General features: G+C 42.2%; 1 protein-coding gene across 1 annotated transcript in view; it reads left to right on the top strand.

Moving 5' to 3' along the window:
• Positions 1-25,836, top strand: part of cdh13 (cadherin 13, H-cadherin (heart)) — a 476,360-nt gene that overhangs the window by 360,063 nt on the left and 90,461 nt on the right. Inside the window, exon 9 of the mRNA XM_033635485.2 lies at positions 7,724-7,864. Within this exon, the coding sequence (XP_033491376.1) occupies positions 7,724-7,864 (141 nt within the window). The remainder of the gene's footprint in view (positions 1-7,723; positions 7,865-25,836) is intronic.

The following is a 25,836-nucleotide window of genomic DNA, read 5'->3' as shown; positions in this document are numbered from 1 at the left end:
TGGTGGTGGAGCCAAACCATGGAGAATTTTGAAAACTAGATTTATGTTGTGAAATTTTACAGTGTTATCCCAGCTTAAAAGGACATGCTTGTCCAGGATACTGCAGTGATGATAACGAAAGGATTTCTTGTCCAGGACTTTTAGGGCTTGCTTATACACAGATTGAATTTTTTTAATGATTTAATTTTTTAATGTTGTTTTGCAGGTCTGGGTCCAACTGGTGAGGCAGTATGTTAAGTGGGGCATTATCATTGCATTGATGTATAATTTTGCAGTTTCAAAGTTTAAACAATTTCTGATGTATCTGAAGTTGGCCAGGTTGTGTTTGATTGTTTGCGTGACTTTCTCTACTTGTTTTTTGAATGTGAGGTTTGAGTCGAGAATAATTCCCAGATATTTGAATTCTGTCACCACTTGAAGCCTCTCACCTGCAACATACACATTTGGGTCAGGTGTATTAGATGTTTTCTTTGTGAAAAACATGCAAACAGTTTTTTAACATTAAGGTGAAGACAGGAATTGTGGAGCCATTTAGAAACCTGCACCATAGTTGTTGAAAGTTTTTTTGCCACCTCTTCTTTGTTTTTACCATGAACATAGATTACTGTATCGTCTGCATACATTTGAATTTCAGAACCGGTACAGACAGAAGGGAAATCATTAATATACAGACTAAACAGCAGAGGGCCCAGAATTGATCCCTGGGGTACCCCCACTTCGTTTTTTAGATAAGGTGATAGTTTACCCTTAATTCTGACGGATTGTGTTCTGCCTTCCAGGTAGGATTTAAACCATTTTAAAGCATAGAGGGAAAAATTAAACCGAGACAGCTTAGCAATGAGCACGTTGTGGCTAATGGTGTCAAATGCCTTCCTCAGGTCTAGAAACACAGCTCCAACCACACCCCCCTTATCCATTTTTGACTTAATAGACGCGATGAAAAAGCAATTTGCAGTATCAGTGGAGTGGTTGGCTCTGAAGCCAAACTGCATGGGGTGTAATGTATATGGAGTGTTGTTGAGATGTGAGGTTAGCTGTTCTGCTACACACCTCTTGGCAATCTTTGACACTATTGGAAGAATGCTGATAGGCCTATAGTTTCCCACCTCGTTTGTTTTTCCTGCCTTAAAAATTGGCGTGATTATTGCTGGTTTCCAGACCTGTGGATACTGAGCCTCTCTATAAGATGCATTGATCAGGTTGGTGACAGGACTGGAAAGTGAGTCTTTGTGATTTTTCAGAAATATAGGGTCCACACATCCTTGGATTTGGAGTTTTTTAGTTGGCTTATTATTTTTTTCACTCTAGGCTCTGTGACCTCATTTATAGAGAACACAAGTTGTGTTTTATTTACTGGAACTATGTTTAAGGAATCTATAGGTGGATTATATGTTAATGCTTTAACAGAATCAACAAAGTATGTGTTAAAGACAGTTGCAATTTGTAATGGGTCTTGTGTTTGACAGCCATTTATATTTAGTTCTAGTCTTCTTTCAGAGCCCTTACGATCTTTTCCTGTTAATTTCTTCAAATTATCCCAAATCAATTTACAGTTCCCTTTTGCTTCATTAAATACATTTATGAAAAAAGATGCCTTCGCCTGTCTTAGTTCTTTGATTACTCTATTCCTCAGGGTTGTGAATCTACGTTTGTCATTTCCTAGTTTGGACTTCATTGCTGTTTTTAAGGCACGATCTCATTCACTCATTAATTTCCGTATATCCCCATTTAACCAGGGGAGAGTGCTCTTTTGACAATGTTTGGGCTTCACTTCTTTTAGAAATCTTTTTAATGTGGATGGGATTGTGGAAAGAAACAGATGACTACCAGTTTCCACATTTGTTCCTGACATAAGATCACACCAGTTGATTCCATTTATTGCAGCGCCAAGATCATCTTGGTCACACTTAGGTATTCTAAAATAGCTGTTCTTTGGAGTGGTGGTCAGATTAAATCGTTTCTTTGTCAGTTTCCTTGATATAAGTGTCAAATTATGATCAGACAACCCAGTGACCATGTTAAATGATTTAGTTACCCTCTCTGGTTTATTGCTAAACACTAAGTCGATTTGGGTGCTGGAGGAAGATGTAATCCTTGTTGGTCCTTTAATTAACTGCACAAGGTCATATTTTGTAATAACATGTTTTAGAGCTCTTCTACCATTTTTCAGTTCCCAGTTGATGTTAAAGTCACCCATCAAAATAACTTCTTTGTCAAAGTTGCATTTCCTGAGTATTGAGTTTAGCTGATCGAAAAAAGTATTTTTTGCGTTTGGGGGTCGGTATAGACCTAAGAGGGTAAATGACATTTGAACAGACAATGTGACATTTAAACCAATACATTCTAATTCATTGTCAGAGGACCAGTGTATCTGGTCACATTGTAAGTTATTTCTGATATAAAACATGAGACCTCCCCCTTTTCCTTCAGATCTATCTTTTCTGAATATATTATATCCAGGTACAGTCAGAGCAGCAGTTGGAGAATTACTATGAAGCCATGTTTCAGATAGACACAGAAAGTCCAGGTTGGATTCTAGGAGGAGGTGTTTAATCTGGTCACTTTTTGGAATGACGCTGCGTATATTTTAATGGCCTCCAAGTAAGCCTTTAGGCTTAACCTGAGGATCCCACAGAAGACGAGCGTTATTAACTGACTGAAAGAAGGTCATTTTTTAAAGTTTTTTAATTGCTGGATTTACTGTGTAATTTTTGGCTTTTGTCCTGGGAATTGAACGTTCTGCGTTATCGTCGGAACCGCCAGGCCCAACGTTAGTGTCCAGGTTGCTTGTCGGACCGATTTTCTGTGACGGACGGTAACAATGACCAGTGGAATCGGAAGAATGTGGTGCAACTGGACAGCACTCACCAACATTGGCATGAGATATATTATGATAGATGGGATTCATGTTCATCACCACCTGGGAGCCATCTTCGGAGCTGGGAGAAGTTTCCAAGATGCTGTCAAGTCTCGTATGCTCGCCTTGTGGCCTCTGAGAAGCGCCAGGAGCAGGGGGACCTCCGAGCCGGCTGGCGTTCTCCATTGACGGAGTCCATGGCTGGCCAGGTGTGTCATCGGGTCGCTGTAGCGTCACCGGTTCTTCCTCCTCAATACTCGGACAACAGACGGCAGCAGCAGGATTAGGTTGGTGGACATGCTCATGTGCAAATTCACTGTTAATCATGCGTACCTGTAAGCTGATTGTGTTGCTTTCTTTGCCGATGGTGAAGGCTTCTTCCGCGTTTGTGTCTGTGTCGGCAGTGTTGGCGGTCATAGGGCCAGGGCATTGGTGGACATCTCCGGAGAGTTTGTCGCTTCATTGGCTTTTTGTTGTGGTGATATCCCGTTTTTTGGTTGCGTTGAACCAGGAGGGATAGATAAAGGTGTCAAGCAGTATGCTGTTACCATATCCAAAATGTTTGGTAACGTTGGGTCTCCCAGGGTGTTTTTTTAAGTTTGCAAATTGGCCCAGTGTGTTGTGTACGCTTTGCTCAGTTCTGTCGTGTTTTAAAAATGGACCAGTATCTAAAAGTTTTAAAATCATACCATATACTAAAAGAGCTGTCAGCGCGCAGAGCTTGCCTGCGGCCATCTTGCTTGCTCCTTGCTTGCTCCAAATCCATTACAGCTTGCTTCAAACCAAAATGACCATAATCACAATTTGGTTGATTATCAAATGATAATGTTGATTCCTGTTGGAGTAGTAACAAGGGAGGAATGATGGGAGCCACGTGAGAGTGGAATGTATCCTCATGCAACAGTTTGTGTGTTACCCTAGGAAAAGCAAACGCAATGGTTCGTATGATATCCTACGAATTAGCACCCTACAAATGATGTTACGTACTTGATATAAAGTTATGTTATTAACGTAAAGTTATGGAGGTTGATTTAAGGCAATATGCAAGTTACTGTGGTTGGGTTTAGGAAAAGAAACATGTTCATGATGTACTTTAAAATGACTCAAAGCTCATTTAAAGTTCACACGGTTTTGGACACCAGTCTCGTGTGGGAAAGTCCTGTGTTTTGTGATCAATCCATCACCCCAACCTACCTCCTTATGAGGACTGCTTACTTTTTTGCTTCGGCCAGCGCATTCGTCATATGATTGCAGCCTTTCAAAATAGGAATACTAGGAAATGTGCAAACAGTTTATGAGAGCAAGTACAGAATGGAAAGATACAAAATAGATTCATATAGAGGGAATATTACTGTGGGCCACCAAAGCATTACAATTATTGGCATTCATTTGATTTGTCTACTTAAGCTCAGGGGAGAAATGGCCAAAAGTAACTTTTTCCATTGACTATAACACTATTGCTGCTCACTAAAGTTTAATCAAGTGTTTCCAGACAAATTAACAAGGAGCTAAAAAATGAAAGGGCTGACTGAGAGGAGTATCTCAATCAACACTATGCCAGAAGAAGTTTTCTGACACCTGGAGGGAAAATTCCCCGTCGCTGTAACTCTGTATCTCCAGTGAATTTGAACATCTTCTCTTGGCCAGGTACTGCCAGGGAGTTTATAATTGAGTTGAGACTCAGGAAATACTCATTAAGACGTTGTCAGTCGCCAGAGGAGGCCACGCTCAATGTGTTTAGACACCACTGAGACTGCAGGTATTCCAGAGCCCTTCTCTTCTCCAGCTGGAGGGCAAAAGTGTACGTCTGTGTGCAGGTGTGTGCGTGTGTTTTAGAGTCAGCGTGTGTGCGTGCATTCACGCGTGGTTGTGTGCATGGGTTTAATAAACTCACAGGTCCATGGAGCACCATCTGCCTGCACAATGTTTGATGGAGCAGGAGCTGGTTGTGAGGGACGCCCCTGTCACCCACTATGTGTGACAAACTATTGATAGAAACACCTGTTTATTGTCTCGCTCTTTCCACAATCTCCCCTGGAGCAGCTGCTTGAAAGGATGGAGTTTACGACAGGAGGTGGCACGCCTCTCGGCTGGTCATTCCCACTGTATATAAAGTGGTCTGTAAATAAAATCAGACAGTTAAAAGAGCATCCAAATTGTTCCCCCTTTGAGTCCATTTGGTGTTTAAGGGATTTTATGTATCGATGCAAGTCACCTACCATGCTAGGTCCTCTGTAAATGATGAAAGGACCTAATCCATTTTCCATTCAGAGGTACACTCTTGAGCTTTTTGGTTTTAAAAATAAAAAAATTGGTCTGTACAGTCAAGATTTTTACCCCAAACCTTCCATACATCATGCCGCTCCTGACCTCAATATCAATATCATCATCAATATCATTCATTTCAGTGAATAGTTTATCACTGCGTCTAAGTTCTGTGATAATTAAAACAAGCCTCAAGGTGTCTAACCATTGATCTTTGATCTCCCCCTGCCTGCCTCAGATGAAATTGATTAGAGCACTATCTATGATGAGGGAAAAGTAGAACGCACACATGCACGCTGACAACCGCTGCCGCTGCTGCTCAGGTTGACACTGAGCAGAGCGGGGGATTTGTGTACAACGTGAGGGGATGTTGGGTCACAGCTCTTTGTCGGTAAACAATATCATCAAAAATAATCAGGTTGACTGTCTGCGAGTGTAAAGATCGGGGACGTGATGAGGCAGAGAAAACGATGTAAACACAGTGGTGGGTTTAGGGTAGTCAGAGTGTGTGTAATAAATGTAAATGCAATTTAAGGGGATGAATATTCAAAACAATTACAAACTGGCTTTTATTCATGCCAACCATGAGCTGGCATGAATGAAAGCATAAAAATAAACATAAAATCACGTCACTAGTACTATTTCACTACTGTTGCTGCTGCTTAAATACAACCGTGTAATGTTGTGAAAATTACGCGAAATTGAAATGAATCTTTCACTAGCTAACAAAACATTTTTACAAGGAGGATGAACAGTTGTCTAATGTAACTGCACTGTAAAAGAGGCTCAGCTGGAGCAGTACCTTAGTGGCCATCAGCTGGCCCATAAATGCCCTCCTACAGGCGGTTTAGTTAGTGTGTTACACAGAGGCCTCATGAAAAGCCTGTCTGACAAACAAAACAAGGAGAACCAAGAGCAAAACTGATGGAATAGCTGTCATTATCTGTTCCATAAAATAAGGTTTTTGGGTGATTTCTTTTTAAATTTAAAACATCAAACGGCACTGTTTTGTGTTTTTTTTTCTTCATGAGTGTAAGTGTGTATTCCACTGTGTTACTGTGCATCTTGCTCCTCCGTGTTTTGTACCGGGGGTTGAGCATACATGCACTCCGAGGTGAATCTACAGTGCAGGAGAGAGCTCCAGCAGCATTTTCAGTGAGACAGATGGATGAAGTTTATTAAGCATGTGACAGTTAACACCCCCAGTAGGGAGAAAAACACTGCAGCGGATAAATAAATGTTGGCTTTACCAGCCCCTACCTCCTGTTATTTATACATCAGAGTCAACATTTCTATTAGGCATGAATTATGGCAACAAATGATTATCCCTGTTATGAACATTATGAAAGCCTCACTGTATATGTATGAGCTATATTTCTTCAGTTGTTATATAGATTACAGAGGCTGCCAGGCCAGTAACTGAATTACATATCTAATTTGGGGGTTTGTGCTTCAGGAGAGTTACTCTGTAATCAAGGACGGATCCCTCTCCCTGGCTTGTGTAGGAATGTAGAATCATCAGACTTAATTTGTGTTGTAAGTGTGAATGACACGGGTTCAGTTTTTTTTTTTTTTTTAATCCTCACTCCTTCATCTCCAACATCAAATCAACAACAAAACTAACTAAAAAAAGGTGTGAAGATTCTGAAAGCTTTTAAAGGCCACGAAATCTCTAAATCCCTGAACGATCGCTCTGATTTTACAGATTGCGCCGAGGAAAATAGTTTGTCTTTTCAGGCAGGGCCCAGAACTCTTGATCTTCGATGCCCCAAAGCATTGTGGAAAATGTGTGTAAAAACCAGCTCTGAGCCACTGGGGAATCTTTAAAATGGAAGAGCGTAAACCGTGCATAGTATGCTTATACTTTGATCCCATATTGCATAGCTTTAGGGACCATTTTTCCTCTCTCTTTTACCGCCCTATCAGTTCTTACATGTATGAATATCAAAATGTGGATTCCTGACCCTTCCCTAGAGATGTCACGAGTGTTTACTGGAGCTTTTCACACTGGTACGTGAGCATGAGGGTGCATTTTTATACTATGATGATTTTTTTCCAGCCATTATCCAGTCGATTTGATGGTAGATCCGAGCCTCTCGTGGACTATTAGAAGAGCTTTCAAGCTTTGTCAGAGGGTCTTACAGCAATGTAGAACATGGCGATAAGCGTTAACTTTTGCTTTAGGTGGATTAATTTAATCACTCACATGGCTAATCATTCATCTAGTAATGATTTTCAATGATTCGACTCTCAAAAAGATTATCTGAAGATTATCACCACACACAAAGTGTGTGCATGTGTGTATGAATGAGTCCCCCCTGATGCAGAAGCTATTACTGTATGACCTTGATTTTGTCTTTCATCTTTCTAAAATATTGTACTTGCGCTTCCTTTGTGCTTATAACTTTTTTTTCTGCTGTTTTCTCCCTGCTGGCCTTCCTATAAAGTATTACTTTCTCCATTAATCTCCTTGTTTCTTTCTGTCCAGATTTTACAGCACTGTTCTTTCTTTCTTTAGGCCATAAATATATATTTCGGCCCTGTGTTCACACTGTATATTTCATCTTTTGAACTCTGACTTGCTGTGTGTTTATTCCCCAGACACTGCCGACCACAACATACGAGTTAGAGATTGTGGCCAAGGACATGGCAGGAAGTGAGGTGGGCCTAACAGGAACAGCCACAGCTACCATTACCATCACAGACAAGAACGACCATGCCCCTGAGTTCACACATCCGCTGGTGAGAAGTAGCCCTTTTCTCTCTCTCTCTCTCTCTCTCTCTCTCTCTCTCACTACTTCTTTTGAATGATGATTTTTTTTTTTTTTTTAATATCCCCCTGTTGCTTGCATGTAGCTTCTTCAGACATTATGTGGGAAAATGTGTTTGTTTACCCCTCCAGGGAGGTCAGAGGTTGGGGTCAGTTGGAGCTGATAGATATGCTACATTTCCTCAAGGACACAGGTCACATCAACAGGGCAGACACTTCCCAATAGCAAGCATGAACCAAGGTCTCCTGGTTAAGAAAGGGCACTCTAACTAATTTGCTGGATTACTGAGGCATATTGTAAGCCCTGTGGAAACATTTTAATCGCAGATGCAGTCAGGTCTACTTTAATTTGTTTTTTTCAATGACTTGGTACTGAATATGATCTTAAAAGTGACTGTTATTACTGTGCAGGTTACAAGCAAATTTTGTAGGTCCACTCGGAATATAGGCAGTCCCTGGTCCTTGGTGGTGCTCTAATATTACCACCATTGCCCCAAAAGAAGCAAAATATGATCATAACTGCTGTAAATTTGCAAATAAGAGAAAGAAAAATCCGAAATAACAATATACAGTACAGGCCAAAAGTTTGGACACACCTTCTCATTCAATGCGTTTTCTTTATTTTCATGACTATTTACATTGTAGATTCTCACTGAAGGCATCAAAACTATGAATGAACACATGTGGAGTTATGTACTTAACAAAAAAAGGTGAAATAACTGAAAACATGTTTTATATTCTAGTTTCTTCAAAATAGCCACCCTTTGCTCTGATTACTGCTTTGCACACTCTTGGCATTCTCTCCATGAGCTTCAAGAGGTAGTCACCTGAAATGGTTTTCCAACAGTCTTGAAGGAGTTCCCAGAGGTGTTTAGCACTTGTTGGCCCCTTTGCCTTCACTCTGCGGTCCAGCTCACCCCAAACCATCTGGATTGGGTTCAGGTCCGGTGACTGTGGAGGCCAGGTCATCTGCCGCAGCACTCCATCACTCTCCTTCTTGGTCAAATAGCCCTTACACAGCCTGGAGGTGTGTTTGGGGTCATTGTCCTGTTGAAAAATAAATGATCGTCCAACTAAACGCAAACCGGATGGGATGGCATGTCGCTGCAGGATGCTGTGGTAGCCATGCTGGTTCAGTGTGCCTTCAATTTTGAATAAATCCCCAACAGTGTCACCAGCAAAACACCCCCACACCATCACACCTCCTCCTCCATGCTTCACAGTGGGAACCAGGCATGTGGAATCCATCCGTTCACCTTTTCTGCGTCTCACAAAGACACGGCGGTTGGAACCAAAGATCTCAAATTTGGACTCATCAGACCAAAGCACAGATTTCCACTGGTCTAATGTCCATTTCCTGTGTTTCTTGGCCCAAACAAATCTCTTCTGCTTGTTGCCTCTCCTTAGCAGTGGTTTCCTAGCAGCTATTTGACCATGAAGGCCTGATTCGCGCAGTCTCCTCTTAACAGTTGTTCTAGAGATGGGTCTGCTGCTAGAACTCTGTGTGGCATTCATCTGGTCTCTGATCTGAGTTGCTGTTAACTTGCGATTTCTGAGGCTGGTGACTCGGATGAACTTATCCTCAGAAGCAGAGGTGACTCTTGGTCTTCCTTTCCTGGGTCGGTCCTCATGTGTGCCAGTTTCGTTGTAGCGCTTGATGGTTTTTGCGACTCCACTTGGGGACACATTTAAAGTTTTTGCAATTTTCTGGACTGACTGACCTTCATTTCTTAAAGTAATGATGGCCACTCGTTTTTCTTTAGTTAGCTGATTGGTTCTTGCCATAATATGAATTTTAACAGTTGTCCAATAGGGCTGTCGGCTGTGTATTAACCTGACTTCTGCACAACACAACTGATGGTCCCAACCCCATTGATAAAGCAAGAAATTCCACTAATTAACCCTGATAAGGCACACCTGTGAAGTGGAAACCATTTCAGGTGACTACCTCTTGAAGCTCATCGAGAGAATGCCAAGAGTGTGCAAAGCAGTAATCAGAGCAAAGGGTGTCTGTTTTGAAGAAACTAGAATATAAAACATGTTTTCAGTTATTTCACCTTTTTTTGTTAAGTACATAACTCCACATGTGTTCATTCATAGTTTTGATGCCTTCAGTGAGAATCTACAATGTAAATAGTCATGAAAATAAAGAAAACACATTGAATGAGAAGGTGTGTCCAAACTTTTGGCCTGTACTGTAGGTTTTCAAATATTAGCTGTATTGGGGACATGCATTACTAAAAATTGGGTGAAAAGCATTGTGGGGCAGTGCTAACTGTACAGTCAGTTGCTCACATGCTAAATCTAAAGTAATGTACATTTTCATGGGAGGTGACATGCAGCGAGGGGCCAGAGGCTGGAGTTGAACCTGCAGCTGCTGCAGTAGGGGCACCACATTTGCACATGGGATGCCCATTCTACCCACTAAGCCACTGGGTGCCCCCCCCCAAACCAGACAAAAATCTCTACATCAAAGAGCCAACCCAGCATATTACCCGTAGACATCCAAGTCCAAGGAAAGCGAAATAAAATCAGAGACCACCTTGCAATGAAATCACTTTACCCTTGCCTTTAACTTGAGGGAGCGATTGCCCCTTCCCTACTCCACGCCACCCTTGCTCAGGCCACATCCATCTTTGAACTCGGCCTTCATTTCTATCTTAAATGCACCTGTAAAGTTTCATGACTGCATCTTGCAAGGTTGTGACGCTGATGCAGTGACAAAATCTGTTCACAGACAGACAGACATATAAACCCCAAGCACAGTACTCAAAACAGCCTCTGAGGTAGTTCCAGCTACAATGGGTGCCAGCAGCGGTGCCGTATGAGGGAAAAAAACTTGATTCTAAAGGAACAATAGAACATTAACTAATTATTCATTCATTTATCTGTCATAATTAATAGAAGAGTTTATTTACAATGTACTGATAAAACTTATGGTGTATTTATCTTTGCTTTTTTTTGACAAAAATTAAACATCCAGAGAGCCTATATACCCCCCCTCCACCACCTTTTTACTTTACATGGTTGAGTCCTGCCCCCAGACCCAGCCAAATTCAGGCACAAACACTATTGCTGGCAGAGTGAAGTGAGGAGTGTCAGTGGTGCTGAGCCTCATGCCTCATGTTGCCTCTGGCCACTGGGACCACATTCTGTGAAGGTGAGGTGAAAACAATACCAGCCATTGAAGTGTGCCCTCTCTTTATGTTAAGTTGTACGTCCATGTAGTACTATCCTTTGATTTGGACGTATATTTTTAACTTTGACTTACTCCAAATCTCATTCTTCCATTGTTCTTTACAAATCTTGAATAATATAGTTTGATTAATATTCCTGAAATAAATGCAAATCTAAAAACAATATTGTAAAAACCTCTCTTGACCGAGGGTAACTGTGTGCCATGTGCCAGATAAAGATGTTTTGGGTCAGCCTTTCCTCCTGCAGCTGAACCACAGCCAAACTATTTTACATTTCTGCTTTGCAAGACATGGCACCCGTCTAATGTCCCCTTCACTGGTGTGTACTAATGCCACCAGTTCAACAGCACAGTCATGTCATGCCAATCCACGTAATACCAATCTGTTGGGAGTGTTAAGAGTCACTGACAGTAGCTAATCGCCAGTCAAAAGAACAGCAAAGTAGATGCAGTTGGTGCTAATTAGTGAGTAAAGGTAGTATTTCTGTCACCTGCACCACACTCATTTAACCCCCCCCCCCCCCCCAACACACACACACTGCCGCCCACACATTTCATGTATGTGTGTTTTCACCCACCCAAGGACTTATCTAACACAGTGTGACCTTTCGTTTCCTCATATATATAAATATATATACACATGAGGTAAAGCTCAGAAAATGTCCAGTACAGATCACAGGCTGTGCATATGTGTGCAAAGAACACATGTGACATGTAATAACGCATCAGTGTAACTGGGGTGATGTGGGTGCAGAGGCAAGATAAGGGAATCTGGGAGCAGGAGTGGGAGTAGATGTGTTGTGGTTCGGTGATGGTTTGTTTAGTCAGCAGTGCCTTAAGGCATTTGTGGAAAGCTAACAGACTAAACTGGTGCCTGGCAGTCACGCTATAAAATAAAACGTACATGTACAAAAAAAAAAAAAAAAAGAAAATAGAAAATAGCACACAACAGATCGCACCTACTGGCCATTTCTGCCACCTCATGATGTATTTGTCAAAAGCTGCTGCCATGGCTGTTTTCTTTCCCTTCCTCATTCCTCCTTCTCACCTCTGGAGGTGAGAAAACAAAAAAAAAAAAAAAGAATGAGGTCCTGTAGAGTAAGACCCCTCGTGCACCTTAAGGTGCAGTTGTAACACTGAGTTGTGTTGTTCTTAATGGAAACGCCCGCAGCTGTTGTCAGGTTTTGAGACACATCGCGCTTTGCCCTGACCAAACCTCCCCTACAGCCCTCCCATGATGCATCGGGGTGTCAGGGGAGCTTGTAAGGAGTGCAGCTCAGATGTGAAATGTTACAGCTCAGAGGGCTCGGCAGGGCCGTGCAGAGTGCACCATGTCCGTGTCCCAGTTAATGTTCTCATTTCTCACCAGGAAGAGATCCGTTTAACGCTGTGGAGAAATTGAGCTTTTAAAAAACAAGTGTTTGAAGGCGCTAAGCTCCCCATATAAATCCTCTACCCTGCACTCTCCCTGACCACATCTAACCTGCCCATGAATCACCACTGACCTCGTGGATGACCGCCATCATATTGTGAGTGTGTCTGCGAGTGCGTATCTGCACTGAGTCTGTGTCAGCGCCAGCTCTCAAGCTTTCACCATATAAATTATTCAACTAAATATTCAAGTCTTTTCATAGAACTTTCCAAAATCCCTTCCTTCAGAAGAATTTGGAGTTGTCTTTTTCCGAAGACACTACCTCCTGCCGACGAGATGTGAGCTTTAAAAGCTCGTCTTCCAGCTTGTGTGCAGAACTCAAGCAGGGAAAGATAGAGAGAAGGATAAAAAGATGAGTAGAAAGAGTCCAACATGGAAGGATACAGAGATTGAGAGTGCAAAAGAAAAAAGCAAGCAAATGAATGTTCAGGAGATGTGTTCCTTCCTGTTATTATTCATTAAATCCAGTCTAGCAGGGTTTTATGAGTTGACATTTTGTTTGAATTCAGCAAACATAATCCCCATGTAGGGTGCCTCTGTTTTTCCTCAGACCTACCTACCACAGCTCTATGCATAGAGACAGCTATTCATAGCTTGTGAAGTCTTTGCCTCAGACCACCACTCCACTCTTGCATACATCCTCAGATCAGCCAGCAGGGAATCTGTTCTCCCTTTCCTTCCTAATTCATCTCTCTGCATTGAAGTTGTTGAAGTTTACTTCATGTAAAGGAATTATAAAGCAAGTAAGCATCAGTTCTGTGCTTTGAAAAGGAATAATGATCAGCTCCTGAATTTGGTTTATAGTAGAAATGCTGTCATTAGCTGTTGTTCCTCTTGTTACGCGATCAACTAGCATGATCCGAGAGGGATGAATCAAGCTTGGAACCATTTCTTGCACTGATTTCCCGTTTTCCTCGTCTTGTTTTGAAAATTACTATCAAGGATTTGGAGAAGCAGGCACAGACAACAGCTCAGAGGGTAGCCTCCATGAATGACTTTTTGTGTAAGGAAATAGAAAGTACAGTAATGAATCACTTAATATGTATTATTTTCTCATTTTTCAAAAGAAGATAAAAATATTTTTTGACATATTAGTGGAAACAGTGTCAGGCCTGTGGGTGGGACTTTATTCATTGTAGCAGTTGTAGCATTTCGGAGGTGGTCTTGCTGGGAGAACCGCTGTTAGCTCCATACTAGACTTTTTTTCCCCTTTATCAACAAGCACACAGTATTGATTATGAATTGCATTTGAAGACATCAGTGGAATCACATCATTAAACATTTGGGAGGTGGAGGAGGCTACCTAGCATCCACTTGCTCACAAGCTCATTACCCAAGCTTGCTAAGTTAGCACTGATTTCAACAGAAATCTTTTGTCCTTCATGTTTTTCAACTCCTGCTGAGTCATGAGCAGGAGCCCATGGCTCAGCAGGAGTTGCATATTTAGTGATGTGTTTGTCCCACATTATACAAAGGAGGGGGTCTAGCTAGCAGTAGGTGTCTCTCCATGATGGGTCCAGAGCAAACCACAAGTTCAAATCACAGATGGGATTAAGCCTTGACAACCATATCTGCCTAAATGCTGGTTAAATGCCTGTGTGTCTTTCGGTGTTGCCCGGAAAGTTGCTAGACACTCTAGTTTCTGTGACATTGAGGGCTCTAGTTTCACAGACCGGGCGAGGCGGAGGCACAGCGCATCTGCGCTTCGCCAAATGGGTGTGGCCAGGCGGATTTTGCAAGTTTGGCACACCGTGCGCCCTGGCGCAGCTACTCCTCTTTCCCAGCTCCGTCCCTCCTACCTGCGCAAGTCGGAAAGAGGGAGGAGAGAAGGCGTGGAGTGGGTTTTACACACATCACACCAATCAAATGAGCCCCTCTCCTCGCCCTTAAATGCGCCGCATGAAGGCGTAATGACAGTTTACTCAATTCGCCATGGCAGAAGAGAGCAGCAGCATCAGACGGCCAAACTTCTCCCAGGAGGAAACTTATGTTTTGGTCCGGGAGGTCCAAGCTCGCAGTGTCCGAATATACGGAACTGCAAGCAGACCTCCACGGGCTGATGATGCAAAGGTAGCCTGGGAGGAGGTCACCACAATTGTAAATCAGTGTTGCGTTTCTCTCTGTTGCTCTCTCTTTCTCTCTCGCAGTTTCACTCGGTTTCTTTTCTTTTGGCTTTTCCAAGATGACAGATGCTGAATATATACTCCCTATCTGATGCTGTGGCTGTTTGTGGCTGGCTGAGAGGGATGTGAACTCATTAGTTTGCAGATGTGACGGAACAGTCGATATAGAGATACATTTATGTGCTGATTGCAGATAGTTGCATTGAATAGTGGTTTTTGTGGGTATTTATTGCATCGTTAATGTGCCTGATATTCTGGAGACCTGCCTGTGAGGTTTTGGTGACGTGTGCGCACTGTCCGCCGGTTAGCCAAACTTCGGCTTACACCGGCTGGGCTCCGCCTGCGCTGACAGTAGACCTGGTTTCAGCTGGCAAGCTTTTAGCGCACCTTTTGGCACGAAACTGTCACTGCACCAAGCTGGATCTGTTGACACCTCCCCCTGCTGCGCCGCCACACCCATCTCAGTGCACCTCGCTCTGCCAAACCCCCAAACTGAGCGCGCCTCGGGTTGAGCAGCTCAAAACTAGCTCTGCGCGGGGTTCGCCACCCTACGCCACGCTGCACCGGGAAACTAGAGCCCTATGAGTTTAACATTAACATATATACAAGAGTTTTTAAAAAGTTGAGTAAAGCTAAATTTTGCCAACTCTAACGAGCTGTCATCTAAAAAAGTTAAATCTTAAGTTAAAGAGGCAACACATAGGATTCTTTTTTTTTTTTTTTTTTGCTTGGCGCCACCTAACATCAGCAGTGTTGCTCGCACTGTCACAACGACCAAATTGACCGTGGGGATCAGAGATAGTCAATAAAATGTAGGCTGTAAAGCCACCATTATACCTCTATGTATATGTAGGAGGAGAAGGTGTGTGGACACTCTACTAAATAAATGAGTAAAGAGACCGAGCAACAATTATCAGATTTATCTGAAGAAAAAAGTTAAGTTTAATTACTTTATTAATCCCCCTGAAGAGAAATTCAGTGTTTTCACTCTTGCTTGTCAATTACACACAGGTCCAAAAGACACACACATGCACAAACAGGACCTATACATGCACAAAGTGGAGAGATATCAGAGTGAGGGGGCTGCCCTTGGTGAGGCGCCCCGAGCGGTTGGGGGGTTCGGTGCCTTGCTCAGGGGCACCTCGGCAGTGCCCAGGAGGTGAACTGGCCCCTCTCCAGCCATCAGTCCATGCTCCATATTTTGGTCTGGATGGGGACTCGAACAGGCGACCCTCCGGTTCCCAACCCAAGTCCCTATGGACTGAGCTACTGCCGCCCCAAAACAAAACAAACAAATAGTAATGCAAATAATTATACCAGAATGCACAGTACCAGTACAAACAACTCACAGTAAATTATACCAATATGCACAGTATCAATACAAACAACAGTATAGACGTAAGGGATAATGTATAGTGAGCCGGTGACTGTTGAAAAATAACTCCCGACAGGGGAATGGAACCCCGACACGCGGCAGAGTTATTTTTCAACAGTCACTGGCTCACTATACATTATCCCGCTTAGAACATGGCTTACTACTAAAAGAGGCGTTAACCAGACAAACTGGAGCGGAGGAGAGGATTTTACTCCACTTCTCCTGGTCGGGGGGGGATGTCAGCCGACCAACACTCGCTACCCAGTCCCTAGTTGCGGCGATTTGCGATGCTGGCCAGATAGGAATGAACTAGCAGCCAGTACAGTACAGTCCTCTCTCGTCTAGCTAACATTTAGCCGTGTTACTTACTGATCCATTAGAAAGAAAGCTAGCTGGACATGGGTTTTGAAGCCTCTTTGGTCACGGAGCTCCCTCCATCTCTTGAACGCCTGACTGAGGTTTACTCTTGTTTTTCCTCTTCTTTTATCACTCTCCTTTTTGCTCTTCTTTGCCTCCTCAGACAGAGGAGCTTGTTTTCTTTTGCTAGGCCGTTTTTCACTTGTTTCCAAACTTTGTCCATCTGCCATTGTGCTCGTGACTCAACTATCTCATGCCCAATTCCTCATCCAGTCCCTGATTGGCTGACCGACCAGTTTTGCAATACATGACACGTTCCCTGCCGTAAAGCAGATTTTTTCCGCGAAATTTCGCCCCCAGTGGCAGAAGCTTATTACAAAGATTGCAAAGCCATTAAGTAACCTATGTAAACGCTGATAGTCTGATTTTACTGTGGCCACTACCCTGTGCAACCCACATTATTTTCATAATAATATATTTAGGAAAAGATGCTATCTGTTGCCTCTTTAAATCCTTTAGAAGAAAAACAAAGTGAGTTCCCCAGACAAATAATGGGGATCAGTTATTGGTCGTTGGGTATGTACGTTCACAGCCCATATTTTGTCTGTCTGCTGACTGGTTGTCTTAACATGCTGCTTCTTCCTGATCATTCGCTGAGAAATATTGGCAATACTCTTCAGAGGAGAGCAGTTATGGTCTGTTCAAAGCATCCCTGGATTTGTTGCAAGGTGCTATTTTAAGAATAAAAAGGTGCTAAAAGGGTTTTTAACTTCACACAAACTTGTGAGAAAGTCACTATGTGTGAACGCAAGTCAGTCAAAAGTAAGTAAATTGAAATGTTTTGTATAGCACAAAGTGCTTTGCAAGGTTATTATACACCAAACAAGAAAGAAATGACATGGAAATGAAGTGACTTACTGAGCCAAGTATTTAAAAAAGTGCAAAACAAAACACACAATACATGATGAAATTCAAATAACCGCCACATACTTACATGCCTCCTTGAACTTCTCAAGTTGCAGTTACAGTTTACAACTATGTCTATCCAGGCTCATGTGGGTGTTGCTGAAACGAAGCTACATACTCTAAAACATGGATGCTTCACACACATCTTTAACCCGGCAGCACAGAAGATCTGTACAATCAGCACAGATCCAAGGTGGGCACCCAAGATTAGTGTCATCAATTCAGCATCTAACCAAATGTCTCCCCTTCTGTTCCTGAGATGTTTGGCGGAACAATGGCCAAAAAAGTGTTTTTGCAGAACATTATGATGTCACAGTGAAGATGACCTTTGACCCTTTGGATACAAAATCCTATTAGACATTTGTGTTAACTTTAAATATTACTGCTACTACTAATAATAATATTAACAATACACTTTATTTATATAGCACCTTTCATACAAGAAATGCAGCATAAAGTGCTTTGCAATAAGGGCATTATAAGCACTGAGTGTTTCACATGAAAATAGACATAATGGACATAATATGAAAAAAACTCAAAATCATGACATCATAAACTCAAATAAGATTTTAAAAGAGTTGCATAAAGAGAAAATGTTTCAGACCTGTGTCAGTAAAGTCAGAGGTAAGTAAAAAGCTAAAGTGAATAGATACATTTTTAGCTTTCTTGTAAAAGTATTCATAGAGCTGGTTTCCCTGAAATCTATAGGTAGTGTGTTATGTAGCTTTGGGACGTAATTGACAAAGGATCAGGAATAGGCGTATGAATTCTTGAGTTTTGTGAGGTCACAGTGACCATGACCTTTAATCTTTGTCCACCAAAATCCAATCAATTCATTGATGAATCCATGCAAAGATTTTTGCCAAATTTGAAAAAATTCTTTAAAAGCATTTCTGAGAATTTGCTTTCACAAGAATGGAGAGAGACAAACCCAAAAACGTAATGCCCCCGGCCATGGCTGTCACCAACACATAAGCATAAAAACAGGATACACAACAAGAATACGCAACATATAGATAAAATGCTGATTTGGTGCATACAGGTCACCCAAACACCTGTCGTAACAGGTATGTATTTAGCTGCCTTTCAAAAGAAGCTGCAGTGTGGTGTGTGATATCACAGACTATTTTTTATAGTGCCTGCCCACAGATATTGGACCAATCAAATTACAGTGCAAATTTTATGGCCTCAGAATGACCCTAACTTCAGGGGAGCTACCACGGCATAACAAAAAAAACGAAATAAATTGAAATTACTCTTTTTGGTAATTGCAGCTTTGATAAAGTAATATAGACTGCACAAGTGAACAAGTGCTAAGGATATATAATGATTTCTTAAAAAAAAAGGTAATTGTATTTCAGTTAGACTTTAAAGCAGCTCTTTGGAAGTGAAAAGCTGCTTTGTTGCAATCCGACCTTCGCTGATAATCACTGATGCAATATTGAAATATGGACATATAGAGAATGCTTAAAGCCTTTCACAAAAGATGTAAGAATTAGCTGAAAGGCATGCCAAACGAAAATTTCTTTTCTCCTTAATAAGTTCTTTTAAAGGATGGATGATTCATTGTAATCTATCTTCCATTTTTAAAATCATAAGCTAAGGTATCCTTTCTTACTATGAAATTTATTACATTTTGCTTCTGTAGGGGATTGGGCTCTGAACCTGATTAATTTTTATAGCAAGGGTCTAATCCTGTTTTTATGAGGAGGAGAAAAAAAGATGATATGGAATCCCTTGGTAGCTCTGTCGTCTGAAAGGCCAGATATGCATGCTCCTGGAACAAAGATGAATATGTGGCCTGATGAATTTAACACAACTGGGGTTATATTATCTCCATTTGTTTACTCTCAGTCTTTGGTGAAATGTCTGTAGGATTTCATGCCATGTTGAATTTGATATTACGGTGTCTTGCTCACACTGTGCCGGGGAGCTTCTGTGGACATTGTTAAAAGTTGCACCAGTTAGTATCAGAGCAGACACTGGTATACCCATGTCTTCGTCTAGCACCTTTTGCCCTTCAAGTCTGTTCTCCTTCTATGTGATTTCATTCTTCCTCCAATATCCTGATCCTCTCTTCATTTTCTTTCCCTGCACTTACACTCCTTGTCTCGCCTCCTCTCCTCTCTGGCTCTGCTAATTCAACGCCATGTCTGACCGGGCCTATTTCCCCCTGCTTCTCATAACAAGGCCATGATGGACCTTATCACTCCTGTCAGTCAAACTCCCTGACAGCTAGTCTCTCTGTTTTTTTCCCCCCCTCATTCAATTTCGCGCTCTTTCCCTGTGCCTGTCTGTCTCTCTGTCTGCCTCCCCTCCCCCTCTCTCTTCTTTTCCTCCCCTCCCTCCTCCATGATGACCAGGAGAATATGCTCGCCTGCAATCCATCTGTCCCGCCGATAAAGACGTTAGCAGTGATGGGTGTAGCACCAGGCACAGGGCAGCAGGGCCCTGTCAGTGCCGGTCTGTCTCGGGGGATGGCTAACGGGTGTCACAGATTAGTCCGGGCCTTGCATGATTGCTTCACTAGCTCTGAGATACACACAGTGCTTACCCTGGGTGATACGGTGGTGCAGTTGACCAGAAATCTCTGTCACAAAGAGGAAGGGATGGGAAAGGATTTTGTGCACTGTATGTTAGGTAGGGGGATGTTACGAAGGACAAACGTATATGTGTGTTTGTGTATGTGTGTGTGTTTGTGTTTGTGTGTGTGTGTGTGTGTGTGTGTGTGCGTGAGTGGATGTTATTTGGGACATAAGTGCACAAACGGATCATGTTAGAGTGAGATTTGGTGAGATAGAGTATGTCCTTGAAACTTTTGCAATGTGAAATTTTATTATGTTGGTCAGCTCACACTTTTCCACCGGATAAAGAATCAGATGTTAAGAATAAAAATGGTCTCTGGTTAAGGCATTTCTGATCCTTGTGTAAGATAATATTTGCACACATTTGCAATTATACTCCATTCTTCCTTTGCTCAGTTATTTAGTCATCTGGTATTTGATATTCATACATACACGACTTCAAGAAAAGCAAGCGTGAAACAAGTAACCCATGAAGGGTACAGTACTACCAGGTAATTTTATTCAGATGTGGGGAATAGCGTGATGCCTCTTGACACCCCCAGTCTCGAAGATAAAGAGTGAAGAAGCACTAGAAATAAGTGTGAAAGACCACTTGAAGTTGCAACAGGCATGCCGTTCCACAATTGTGAAGTTTGCTCAGGAGAATGTTAACGTGTTAGAAATCACAAGGCCAGCCCAATGTCTCCACACGAGCTCACAATGGGCTTATTTGAAAAGGCTGCAAGCGTTTCACAGTGTTCTGTTTTCTCAAAAGAACTGGCCACTGATTTCTGGTGCGACATCAAGGATATGATCAAATATGTTACTGGCTGTATTAGATTTTACTTAATTATTCATGTACATACTGATGCAACAGTGAATATCTACAATGTACAGAGACTGTGATTTGCATAATGTTGGTCAAAAACCAGTTCAATGGGCACTTTAACTTTGCTGTAATTATTATGCATGCTTCAAATTAACTGTCTTTCAGAACCTTGTAGTAGTACCTCCTGCGTAGTTGCGACAAACACAACTGGCCAAGTTTGCGAGTGGGAAACCAGCCAAGGATCATGTCCTTGCTGCTGCATTAGGGACTCCTACAGCATGGCTGTGACACCATACATCATGTGAGTCACACATGTCTGACCCCGGGCCAACAGCAGTGCAGAAATGGACATTTAAAATCAAGGAGAGAGGAAGGAAAGAAGACAAACAAACAAATCAGAGAGACAACTTCCTCCTCTTCCTAACCATTGTAACGCTAAAGCTGGGCTAGGGAGAAATCTGGAAAAAGGCAGAAAAAATAGGCAGAATATGAACGTAAACCTTCCTCCCTCCTCCTGCAGCTCTTCCCTCTCCTCTCTTTGTCCTATGTCCCTCCCACCAGATGACCACAGGCTTCATTCAGTAACCCAGTGTTTCCCATACATCGATTTAATTTATCGTGTTTCATTATAGAGTTGCCCGCAGCACATTTGCTCAGTTGCTCTTTGCTCCACTCTCTGTTTATCAGACCACAAATGAGACAAGAATTAGCTAGCCAGTCACCCCCATGGCCTCTACACCTTGCTCTCCACCGCTGTGGAGGAGAGCAGGCACCAGCTTGGCAGAGGGACCTTTGTTATGGCTGTAGCGGCTCAAATTCGACCAGCTCAAACCCCCCGCCCCAGCACCAGGTGTCACAGTGGGCTGGGGGCCAACAGCAGCACTGGGTCTGACCTGTTAGCTCCAGCAGCTAGTCGGGCTGTCCGGTCCCCTGGAGCAGGGGTTTGAGCTGCCTGGATTCATGTTGCTGAGACCGCTGACTGGGGTCTGTGCGGTGATCAGAGTTGGGCAAGTTACTTTAAAATGCAGTGCATTGCATATTACTAGTTACCATCATTTGAAAGTTATAAGACACTTTGCAATGTTACTTTATGTGCAGAGTAATGCGTCACTTATTATACTACTTTCCCCAAAATTACCTCAGAAGTAGACTATGACTAGACACTATAAATGGATGAGGGCCATGTTGTTTCATAGCAGGTCATCAAAGCACAGAAAGCTCAAGTTTATCGCATCTCATTAATGTACAAATCCATTAGTGTGGGATATTGTATCACCTAATGAAGCTTCTCTTCCAGACTGCAGATCTGGTCCATTCATGCAGTGGGTACCACATTATAATAAATTCACCTCTTGTATTAACAACAGTGTGATGATATAAAACAATTTAATTGCCTAGACCTTTCCGAATAAATGAATAGCCTTGGACAAAGGGTTCAGGCAGGCAGAAAAGGATCAAAGTCTGATCAGTTACGAGACAGGGATTAGTATTTGAAGGCAATAATAAACAAATGCTGAGGTTAGCACAACCAACGGACAGGTGTGCAAGTGCCTGAGGATGTGAATGGAAAAACATCCAACATGCCAGCCCTCATTGACAGCATCACCCAGATGTGCCAATCATGAGGAACAAACAAAGTGGAGCCCAGCTCCTTCTCCCCGCTGCTGTTAGGCAGCCTTTAGACACAAAAGCAGAATGTGATATGTTGTAGATTTTGTAGATAGATAAATGGAAACAGGTTGGACATGCCAATGCACAGTATGGCATCACCTAGATGTGCTCATTACCAGCACCTTCTACAGTATAATGCAGCTCATGATGATATGACAAGACACAAAAACCCTGCACTGGCGCGAGTGGCGCGTCATGGTTGAATGACAAATGAAAATACCACTTTACTTGAGGTGGTAGCACATTACATGACATTGTAATTGTAATAATATCACCCAAAATCCTGTTGGTAACGCGCTACGTTACTGCGTTACTGCTAAAACGTAATATATTACTGTAACCTGTTACCTTTGTAACGTGTTACCCCTAACACTGATGATGATGTACCATTTTGTAGTTTGCAAGCTGCCAAAAAATAGACAAGAGATGTATGTAAGATATCATACAAGAATCATCTTGTACAAATAAAAAATACATATATCCAGGGCTGTGAAGGAGGCTTTAAAGCAAACAGTCAGAACACAAGAAAAGTAAAAGAAACACTGAGTTCCACAGTTGTCCTATACATACTTCTGGTTGGTTTTTTTAACACCAGCTGTGCAAGTTAAAATTTTAAAAGGTGGGAAGTTATAAAGGTGAGCATTTTCAAGGTCTCTCTGCTCACAGCGAGTCATGGTGGGCAGTTTAGCAGTCTATATGTGGTGGTATATTTACAAAGTTAAAATAAACAACGGAAATTTGAACTGTCACTGGGGAGCACACGGGCAAAAAGCAGCAGAAAGTAAAGTAGGAGTGGACTGTCAGATAGTTGGATACAAAGAAGTTAGAAAACTCCTCCAGGTAGAACTCCATCGTAGAAGGACTGTCCAACGCTATCGCATGTAATGCATCTGCTGTGACATTCAAATGACTGACAATGTTTTTGAAGCATGTGGTTACTTAATACGCTGTGTGTCTGCATTCCTTGAAGATTTTTTTTTTTTTTTTAACTCAGCTGCATTGACAAATACGAGGGCTGTCATGTTCTCCAAAAGTAGAAAAGCTGCTTTGCTGAATGTCAGATTCATCGAAAATCTATCTTTAGAAGCAGCCTGAGCAGAAGCTGTTCAAATTTAATAAAGACACAGGTAAGCTTATTAACTCTCCAGGCACACTTACTGTATGCAGGATTAAAGCCAGGGGGAAGGGTAAAAAGCGAGTGGGGGTTAGACGGAGAGGTAAGTTGCCAATCTTGTACACAGTGTCTGTGTATAGGATTGTGTGGGAAGATGAGTGATCATGTGCACCTGGTTTCATTTCAGCCTCATGCTGGTACAATGAAAATGGTGCCTTTTTACAGATTTGCCGTCTGTCTACACCTCGTTGCCGAGAGTTAAGCTGCTTTTGGAAGCAAAAAAAGGAAGGAGAAGTGGCTGCTTGGAAATGTACATGATTCCTGTTTAACTCAGGGGGATTTCTTTCTAAATTTGACTTCTACATCTGTGACGTCGACCTGCGTATTTTCTGATTACATAGGGGGCTAGAAAAACTAAATTAGTGCATGGCTTCATCATGAGAGTTTAAGACTTTCTAAACATTTTATGAAATGTTAAAGGTGCCACAACATTTTTAGATATCTGTATGTCTTTTTTCCAGCTAGTGTGTGTGGATATATCCACTTACAGTAGACAGCTTACACTGCTTTCTAAGAACTGCCTTGAAAGGATCAAAAAAGTAGTGAATAAGAAGAGATAGATTTCCAAAAAGGGCTAAAAATGCCCAGAAAGATTTGGCGGAAAAGAAACCAACATGCCCAGGGACACAAACCTCAAATGCCTCAGTAGCAGCGCCACCCTGCTGCGATGTGGCAATGGAGCAAATGCTTCTGGAGGCAAAATAGTGTTGTCTCAGGAGGTTTAATGTGATGGGCCACTGTTATGTGTGTTCCCTTATAGAGAAAATCTTTGGGGCAGCGGGGACGTGTCACAAAGTACTTTCCATTAGGACAAACGAACAGCTGCTCAACTGTCTGTCTGGCTGCCTGTCAGTGTAGCCCTTAACTGCCATCTGTATTCATAACACAATCTGACACACATCCAGGAGTAAAATAAGTTGATCTTCCTTCGTCTCTGCTCGTGCGTGTACGTGGTGCTGTGTACTATGTACAAGAAAATGCTCAGCGTGTGTGTTTGCTTGACTGTAATTACATGCACATGTTTATTTTGTATGTCTGTGAGAGGCAGAGTGGGATAGAAAAGTCAGATTGATGGTTTATAGCACCCAGTATCAAACTCAAAACTACCACTTTTTTTACTTGCTCTTTAGCTTGACCCATATTTGTCTCTGTCTCTCTGTTTTATTCACATGTTTTTCTTCACCCTTGTATTGGCCACAGCTCTGCACACAGCAGTGTAGAAGAAAGGGTCTTGGGCAGTGGTTTATAAAACGCAAACAATGCCAGCTGGCAATGAAAGACAAATTAAAAGCCTGTATAAGAAATAGGAGGCAATTTCCATAGTAGTGTTAATGAGGCAGAGAGCATTTAGTGTTACTCGGTAAAGCTGACAGATGTGTATACTCTTCCAAGGCCTCACATCTCTTTCTCGGGCCCTTTGCCAGAATTCCAGGCTTCCTTTGCACCCCCATCTGTTGGAGGAAGGATACATTGAATGTTGTTGACAGTGCTGGGATGCAGGTTTCGTGGTGTTACGTTGTGTTTGCAGAAATCAACCAGCTGTTTCACTTTGGTTTGCAGATGTTTTCCTTCTTTCGGTTGCTTTGAGGTTTAGTGTTGTCGCATAGCATCCACTCAGCATCCCACAGTAAATGAGCAAGTGATTGGGTGCCCACGTTTGACAAATGTCTCGCCATGGTGCTCTCCCCGTTTCTAAAACACCAGGTCTGATTAAAATGTAATTAAGTTATTGTTGATTTTGTTTTATTACTTGGTTTCTGGAGCACTAAAAGGTTCCTCATTGGTCCAGAAAATGATAAAATGCAGTAGCGGAATATGGGTCAGACAAACTACACATTTTGTTGTACCACAGGTGATTTACTTATTAATACCAGCTGCTATTATATATTCACTGCTACACTATTTGTGCTTTAAGTAAAGTGCTTAAAATACATCAGTGATGGACATGCTGTGTTCATCATCTTATGTGAAGCCTGTTAGCACGCTTACATATGTTAATTTACCCTAGCTAAACACAAAATGCAGCTGAGGCTGTTGGATTATTGGAATTTGTTTACCTGATGGAGCTGGATAAGAAGTTATGGAATTACCAAAGTTTCTACAATTTGTTCTGTGTAAAACAGGAATGTGTGCACCCAAATTTTATGGTGATTCATCTAGTAGTTGTCAAGACATTTTACTCACGATCACACATCAAGTTGGGGAGATGCTTGAGGTAGAGTCAGGGGATCACCAGAATCACTCCACTGGTCACTGC

This window comes from Epinephelus lanceolatus, chromosome 5 (assembly GCF_041903045.1).
Source record: "Epinephelus lanceolatus isolate andai-2023 chromosome 5, ASM4190304v1, whole genome shotgun sequence".
NCBI lineage: Eukaryota > Metazoa > Chordata > Actinopteri > Perciformes > Serranidae > Epinephelus > Epinephelus lanceolatus.
The sequence above is the reverse complement of the archived record's forward strand: the minus strand, read 5'-3'. Positions and strand labels throughout refer to the sequence as shown.